We start from the raw sequence: 9,076 nt of genomic DNA, 5'->3' as shown, positions 1-9,076 counted from the left end.
GTTTGTGTTTTCAAATAGATCGCTCAAAGCTTTTTCCTTTGGATAGCTTTATTTTAATTTCATATTAGAAGAAACAGGATAGAAAATAAATTATCTGAAGAAAAGAAAGAGGCAAAACATGTATGTTTAAATTGTAAAGCGATCGCCTATTGGTTGTGTTAACTACACAGTGGTCTAAAATGAATAAAGGCGTGCTCAGCTTTATTCAGATAGATAGATAAAGACATGTTTATGATGATAATGAAGGAATGTTATTGTTAGGTAGAATAGAAAATACATATACTCATTCTGGCATGTTTCTTTAACTTGTTCTAAGTATTTATTCTTTTATTTAGGCGAGGCAAGTAAAATATGTGTTATTTTAAACTTATATATGCAAAGATACTGAAATAATACTTCGTGATAGACACTTTAAAATAGATCGTTGATTAAATGTATCATATTCGCTTAACCGATGAAGTGGCGCTACACGGCAATCGTTGGTATCTACAATAGTTATCGTTATAAAAATAGGTTCAAATAATTTAAAAACAAACTGTTTTAAGAATCAAAATTTAACCTGAAAAATAAGTTTGTTTTCAAAAATTTAAATGCTATTTTATAAATCAAAAATCTTTAGAGCGTTTTTTTTTAATTAATTTTTTATATATAAAATTTTTTAATTTTCTTCTAAAAATATTTTTGGTATGCAGTTGTTTAGTGATTATAAATATACGCTCAACATTTGAATTTCGTAAAAAATGTTGACCCGTTTTTGAGATACATATAGAATTTTGAAAAAAAAAATCAATATTTTTTTAAAAATCCAAAAAATAAAAACTTGCACTTTTGAAAACCAAATATTGTTAAGGCAATATAAAAGCTTATTCAAAAAAAATGATAACAGTTTATAAGTTGCCGAGAAAATTAAAAAACAAAATAACGGTTACATGAGCTGTACCTTTCCTGCACAACAGAAATATATATATTTCTTATCAAAAGAAGCCAAGAGTAAAAAAATAAAATTTTAGAGAAAATTTAAAAAAAAAATGTATCGGTTTGTTTTTGAGTAAATTCGAATTTTCGTTGTTTGACCAAAAAATTGTTGGGGCCACTGTTAGTTTTGATCTTAAAAAAAAAATTAAAAAAAGCCAACGCAAGTCGGCTTAAAACCTTAATTTCCAAAGTTTGTAGTCAATCGACCCAATTTTTTAAAAAAACTTGTATTTAGTCCATATTTTTTCAATACACAAAAATCAAAGGAATTTCTTAGTTTCTTCGGTTAAAGTTGTTTGTAGCGGGCTGGGTTAGTTGCAATCCACGAATGTTGTGGAAGTCCAACAACTTCAACATCTCCTTGGTGTCAGGATCCACTTCAATGATATCCTGTTCCAAAGCAGATACGGCGGGAATGTCTTGCAACTTGATGGAAATACCACGGACCTGTGAGTGACGGAGACGTCCCATCAAATGTGTAACATAACCAGCAATCTTGTTCCTCAAGGGTTTAGTGGGAATGATGGCTACTTCCTCGCATATCCTTTTGTTGGTATGGAAATCCACAGTAAGGGGGGTGTAGTATTTCTAAATCATGACCTTAGCGGCCTCTTGATGTTTTTTGTTCTGACACGACCCATGGCGGACGAGTATACCGGAGCGACAAAACAGACCGGACGGAATCGTGGGACCCACTTTTTTCGACTTCTTTATCATCGTAATATCATGTTTGATTAAAATCTCGAGTTCAAAATTTTGCACGAATGCAAAACTTGCCATATATGTAGTTCCTATAAGTCGCAAGTAAGAAATGGCCTTACCATTTCAGTACAAGATCCTAATATGTGCTTAGTAACAGGGTCTTGCACCCAGTTGTAAGTAACTCTTCGAAAAGTAACATGGTAAAGAAACTTTGAAAACTACGAACTGATGAGACTGTAAAATTTTCACTATTTGAAGTTAGTTTTGGTAAATTTAAATATTGTGTTTTTAGTAATTGCTTAGTTTTTAATTAAGTTTTATTGGCTCAACTTCTGTCTTCCACAGTTTCCCATTGAGAAAGCTTCAAGCTATTTAAAATAAATTAAAAAATTGAATTACATTTTTTCTACTTTTTTGATTTTTAAATCGTCATAGGAAGTTGTTGTAATCGGCCCGATTCGGTGAATTGAAGATGTTGACACATCTTGACGTTTTAAGATTATTAGAATCTAAATCAAACATTTTAAGAGAGATTTACAATAGAAGAAGATTAATGTTTTCAATATTTGGTAAAAATTTTACAAAAATCGAATTTTCAATGAAACCTTTCCCATCCCGTCTGTCGATTTGTCTTGCTTAAAAGCTTAAAAGTTTTGTCTATATGTACTCCTATCAATTTTTACAAAATTTGCGTTCTATTTTTTGTAGATTTTATTTTTTATGAAAAAACGGACTGTTGGATTTTTATATAAAAATTACTGAATATCGAAAACAATATTTTCTGTGAAATAAAATAAATTTGAAGCCAATATTTTTAATTTTTTAAAAGCTATATTTGAGTGGAAAGTAAATTTTTACCAAGTTTTAGTATAGTTTTTTTTTTTAGTTTTAGTTTTTGTCAAAAAACTTTCAATTCGATTTTTTTCAAAATTTAATCGAATGTTGAAAACAATATTTCTTATAAGTAAAAATTAGTTTGAGTGGAAAATCATTTTTTACCAACTTTTGTTAATTTTTTTTTTCGGTTTTTAATTTTTTGTAAGAAAACTGTCAATTAGATAGAAAGTGATTTTCGACTCAAGTATCTTTAAAACAAAAAATGAGTATTGACTACAAACTTTATTCACCTTATGTTTTGTAAAACACATCAATTAAGAGAGAAACTAAAAATACTTAAAAGCAATAAAAATTGAACTTTTAATTATATTTCTTTAAGACAAAGGTTAGGTTATGTTTGGTTTTAAGTGGCTGCCCATGATGGAAACGGACACACTTAGGCCAGTTTAATGGCCAATTGTGATACTACATGAATCTTGAGACTTCCTCCTAAGCTCAATGGGACCAATTTGATTCCCTTACGAAACGTTAGAGGCTGATTATGCTGATATGATTTAGATGGTTAATGAATAATTCTCCTAAGTAATTCTTGCGTTTTTGAGCTAGAGCAGGGCATTTACAGAGAAGGTGAAAAATTGTTTCCTCCCGGTTATGACACCTATTATCGAGCTTATATGCAATCTGCTTAGAGATAGCAAGCACCTTGAACCCCTTAAATCTAGTGTTGTTGAGAACAAAAGTAAAGACTGACTTGTTTTATGGTTTAAAAATGTTGTTTGATGTTATCCGTTTGGATGGCATTCCACTCTCTTTTTAACTTTTAAAAAACAGTTTATTATTGGTCTTAAGTGAAGTTCTTTCTTCCTTATTGAAAAATCAGCAGGGTGTTCGATTTGATTAACTCATCTGAAAGAGGCATAAACAACTTACCTTTAACTAAGCAGGAAAGCCTCTGATCTATAATACATATAACCCTGGTAGGACCTGTTGTTGTTTTGCAACTAAACTTTTGGATTTAAGAAACTTACTTTCTTTTTTTTCATACACAATAATTAAAAGCTTGCACTCTACTTAAAATACACACTTTAGATATCCCGAATCTTTGACCGAATTTTCGCAATCTTTCCTTAAGAAATGTGCGGTTTTAGTATTGGACCAAGAAGTACCCCTACTGTCGCTTTTAATCTTAATTGGCCATAAACTAGGATTGCTATCTCCAGCACCAAGTTTGGTTTGGTTTGTTTTTCTCTGATCAATTCTAAACGTTTACCTTTAACCATGATTGATTTTTGAAAAGTGAAAAATGTCTTAGTTAATTAGAGCTATAAGTGTAAGACTTCCTAAACACTAATCCAACTAAATCAAAACAAACCCCATAGACCCTTATCAATTCTCAAGAAATCATCACTTTAATTCAATTCGATCCAAAAAAATAAGCAAAAAATCATTCTTCAATCTTAAAACAATAGCAATTTGTGATTTAAGTTGCTCTCGTTTCAAATATCAGTTTTTCCATTGAATTCGGTTCTTGGTGTTGTATTTTTTGTGAGTGCCTGTCTTGCATTTTCAGTGGAATTTCTTAAGGACCAAACGAAAAGGGTCCCCAAAGACACTTCGAATGCGATCAAACTTAAAGATTCTTTCTCTCTCTGGTTGGACTTAAAAATATACGAGTTATAATGTTTTGATTTGTTTCGTTTTTGTTGTTGTATTTGTGTATCTTTTTGTTTGCCCTCAACTCATACGCATCGTAAATCTTTAATATCGGATCGCACGCGTTTCGCATACAAATTAAGTAAACCAAAATTTATTGGCATTTCATTTGCCGGTCGTTTGGCAGGCCAAGTCCATGTCCAAGTCCAAGTCAAGAAGACGAAGTATGATGGCTATAGGTAGATATGGGTTAGGTATAGGTACAATCAGATTTTTTGGGTACCACCACATCACCGTAAAAGTTCACAAAACATCAAAATGTAGGCAGGTCCAGGTCCAATTCCAACTCCAGGTATACATATAGCTTGGTTTGTTTGTTCCTTTCTGACAGGCTTCGTTTTTCTTTATTTTTGTGTTTGTTTGATTTTGGTAAAATGTCACTATCTATATCTTGGCAAACAGAATTCAAGACTGTCGAAACCTTTACAATGTTTGCAGTTCCAGGCAAAAACCGAAACAAAATACAAAAAGTAAAACATCTCTTATCGCACCTGGGGATTTGAGAGGAATTCCGTTTGTCCGCCATATGGCTTGACTTTGGCTGCGCAACTTTGGGTTTGATTACAAAGCGTTGTTTGGTTTGTGTGTTTGATTTGATTGCGTTTGTCAATTGGAAATTTGCATATACGGAAAAGAGGCCCAAATGTCCAAACAAGTAAACAAACGTCAGAGGGCAGAAAACAAACAACAACAGAGTAGGCAGAAGCAGAGACAGTTGAGTTGCCGCCGGCCGCGCCGCCGGGCTCTCGCGGAAGCATTTGCTACAAATCTGTCTCTGATAAGATACTTCCTTCCAGCTTGAGTTTGTTTTGCTTTTGCTTTTTTTTTTGGTGTACTGGTTCAACCAACTTCTTTGCGCAATGGTTCATTGCATGAAGTGGATTTTACTTAACATAATGGTTGCCAACTTGGTTCAAATAGTTTCATAAATGTTTAATTATTTATAATTTATGATAAAGATTATTTAGAACTACATAGCTTCAAGGAGGTTAAACTACTTAAGCACTAAATGAAAAAAAGGGAAACCATTCAGCTTGGTCAATAATTGACAAAAAATATAAGAATGTATGGAATATCAGTTTTATACAATAAGATACAGCTATGGCACTAGAACACCTCCTTGAGGACCACCGGCTTTAATTTTCTTTTAGGTTAGGTTAGGTTGGAGTGGCTGTCCAGATGTCATTGACACACGTAGACCTCAAGAGTCCATTGTGATACCACTAATGAGGTTACTCATGGGAGAGTAATGAATTTAAACAAACCATTTTGTACTTTTAATAAAGTTAGAGAGACGTTTTGTGTCAATCGTTGCCAGCTCACTGGTGTTATCGAAGAAGGGATTACCGAGAAAGTTATTCCTTCTAATGGAGAGTGCTGGACATGTACACAGAAGGTGTTGGACTGTTTCCTCTTCCTCCTCGTCCATGCAGCTTCTACAGAAGTCATTTGTGTAGACCCCTAGCCTCAGAGCATGTCTTCCTATGAGGCAATGTCCCGTTATTACTCCAATTGTAGAGCTTATACTTTGTCTGCTCAGTGATAACAAGCTTTTTGACCGTTTTAAGTCAATACTTGGCCATATTTGCTTGGTTGCTAGGCAGGTGGTACTTTGTGACCATCTAGCATTTGTTGTTTCTAGAGCATATTGCTGGAGAAGATATTTGCATGTAGCAAGTGGTGTTCCTATGTTATGTTTTTGTCTAAAATAAGGCAGAAGTGTTCCGTTTTTGGCGAGCTCATCGGCTTTGCAATTTCCCGGAATGTCTCTGTGGCCCGGCACCCAAATGAGGTGAATGTTGAACTGTTCCGTCATCTCATTCAGAGATGATCGACAATCGTGGACTGTTCGAGAGTTCGTGGAGACAGACGCGAGAGATTTAAGAGCGGCTTGGCTGTCTGAGAAGATTTGTATATCCTTACAAGACAAGATATAACGTTTTCTTTGAGCCAGGATAGTGCTTCTTTAATTGCCATTACTTCTGCTTGGAATACACTACATTGATTGGGAAGTCTGTAGGATAGACTGAGATTCAGTTGTTCTGAAAAGATACCACTTCCAACTCCGTGATCGGTCTTTGAACCGTCAGTATAGAAGTGTACCGCATCGTCTTTCAGGGGTCCCTCTTCTTCCCAGGAGGATTTTGAAGGGATGGACACATGGAATCTTTTACCAAATACCATTTTTGGGGTGGTATAGTCCAAGCGATCTGGGATAGATCTGAAATTGTCTAGAATAGTTGTATGTCCAGTATTGTTACTGGTCCATTGAGAGGTGGCTCTAAGCCTTACACATGAGTTGGCAGCCACCTTTTTAAAGAAGATGTCAAGTGGTGTTAGGTTTAAAAGCACTTCCAGTGCTGCGGTTGGTGTTGTGCGAAGTGCTCAATTAATTAATTTTCTTAATTAATTTTCTTTAGTTTAAGGGATTTTGGTCGTACCGTACTCTTAAGAATCTTTCCAAAGACTTTAAAAACGTCTAAGAATATAGCCACAACCACATCCTTTATTTCATGATTTTTGTCTATCGTGGAATGTTTATTTCTAAATCTTAATGGTTTGAAATAAGTCTCCTTTCTTCTATAATTTTGCTGAGCTTTTTCAATAGCAGTTTTTGAGAAACTTTTGCCATGACTCGTATGAGCGATATTGGTCTGTAAATGTAACTTCAGTTGGTTGTTAACCTTGTTAAGGTATAGCAATGATTTCTGCATTTTTACAATTATTTGTTACATATTAAGTTTAAGACATGCGTTTATAACATAGATAGCAGTTTGGTAAATGCTATAATTGAGTGCCTTGAGCGTAATTATTACCAAAGTGGTAATAATATTATTCACATATACAGTGTCTATGACGTGTTTTTGTTTAGATGATTTTTTTCGTGTTAAAATGAAAGGTCTTATAGGTCCTTCATCCGTTCGTGTTGGCAAGTTTGAACATCTGCATGACAGTACATAGTTGCTACTCAACGACTTAAGACTCAGCTGATAAAGTCAAATTTTTTTTGTTGGATGAAGTGTAAAATGCTTCTATTTATGATTTTATTTTGCACGATTATTTTGATGTTGATTTTTACTTTCTAAAATGATAATTTGAAGTCTTCTTCCTAATCATCATTATGACGACATTTGAAGTCATGATTATGTCTGTCCAATGGAGCTTGGAACCAACCACGGTGGTCCAATTGACTTTTAACTTTTTTTTTTGGCGAAGGGTAAGAACGTATGGTATCAAGTCAAATTTTGAAAATGATAAAGATTAAAGGTAGGTACTTAGTTCAGACATTTAATAGGGCTGAAATTATTACAAAAATTTTACTCTTTGAAGAGAGACTGTTTGATACTTTTTATAAAATCTCATTATGCTTTCAATAAAATAGAAATAAAATGTTAATAAGACAGTTTTTGTTCATTTATAAAAATAGGTTTAGTTTCACTATTTTGTTCGTGTCACTTTGAAAGTTGCCATCTTTCAACATTTGTCAAGTAAAAATACACTGTCACAAAAATTGAAATTTTTAAAGTGAATTTCAAAATTGGTAGGTAATATAAATCAGAAAAGAGTTCTGACTGCGCTATTTTCGGAAGGGGTGATCACAATCATTTAGCAGTATATGGTATTTTACATCTGAAGACCTTTGTCTTAATGCCAAAAGTCAACAATCGTTTTGAAATGGAATCTGCAAGGTTATTGATTAGATAACATTCACACATCTGAGAATTGGTCATGGTGTTTTAACTGAAAACGTGGCGGTAACATTTAACAGTTGGCTTACTCCATTTTTCGGTGGTGAAATTCAATATTAATTAATTTATTAAGAAAAATTTCAATTCAAATGGTAGACATGTGCATTCAAGGGGACACAAGCGTCCACAGGTTTTCCTCAAAACCCACCTCTGTCTTTCAACTCCTACTCTCACCTCCCCGCGGTGCACATAGGGTGCCTAGTACCTCAATTGGAGATTGGGTTCCAACCCCAGTGGAAAGTTGTTGGGGGCATCAAACGAGAGAGGTGTTTTTTTTCACTAAGGCACCTCTCCTTATCCAGGCTGCAGCGGACGAATTCTCGAGATGGAATCAACGGTGGCGTCTACAGTTCCAGTAAGGTTGAACTACTTAGTGAACACCTTATAGGGCTTCTTCGACATACTCGGAGCACAGGCCTTTAAGGAGCGGTTTATCCGGCTCCCCATCCTTGGAGTTATACTAAGGATCTGGCCCTCCAGGTAAGAGGTTGTGACGTCGGGCTGACTTCCTGGCCACGTAAAAAAATACCTTAAGTTTCGAAGCACCAACAAGCCTCAGATACGGACGGATTCACTGTTGACAACCCACGCAAACGAAATAAGGACAACGAACTTCGGATATGTACGAGGAATGTTAGGTCCCTTAACAGACCACGTGCAGCCGAACAATTAGCGGAAGCCCTAAACTGCTGCAAGGCAGATATTACAGCCATCCAAGAAGTGCGATGGGATGGACCGGGCAAACGCAAACTAAAAGACTGCGATATATACTACGGCGACTGCTACCGAGAACAAAGACAGCGTCTATTTGGGTGTGGATTTCTTGTTGGAACTAGGCTCAGGCAAAAAGTCTTGAGTTTCAACAGTGTAAGCGGGCGCATCACGACAATCCGCATCAAGGCTAAATTCGCCAACATAAGCCCAATATGCGCGCATGCCCCAACAGAGGAAAGATGAAGACACCAAAGACATATTCTTTGAGCTCTTGGACAAGACATATGAGCAATTAAGAAAAGACATCTTTAGTGGTATAATCGGGAGATACAGCCTGCACGACACCACCTCCGACAACGGATTCAGGCTGGTCGATTTCGCTGCGG

The 9,076-nt window shown here is 35.1% G+C and overlaps 1 protein-coding gene across 1 annotated transcript; it reads right to left on the bottom strand.

The window, feature by feature from the left end:
* Positions 1-1,185: 1,185 nt before the first annotated feature.
* LOC129951295 (40S ribosomal protein S17-like) lies at positions 1,186-1,616 on the bottom strand. Its single transcript, XM_056063380.1, is given in 2 exon segments — positions 1,186-1,586; positions 1,589-1,616. Coding segments are annotated over 2 exon segments (366 nt in total). The 3' UTR covers positions 1,186-1,248.
* Positions 1,617-9,076: the final 7,460 nt, after the last annotated feature.

The sequence above is a fragment of the Eupeodes corollae genome, chromosome 3 (genome assembly GCF_945859685.1).
Source record: "Eupeodes corollae chromosome 3, idEupCoro1.1, whole genome shotgun sequence".
Taxonomy (NCBI): Eukaryota; Metazoa; Arthropoda; class Insecta; order Diptera; family Syrphidae; genus Eupeodes; species Eupeodes corollae.
The sequence above is the reverse complement of the archived record's forward strand: the minus strand, read 5'-3'. Positions and strand labels throughout refer to the sequence as shown.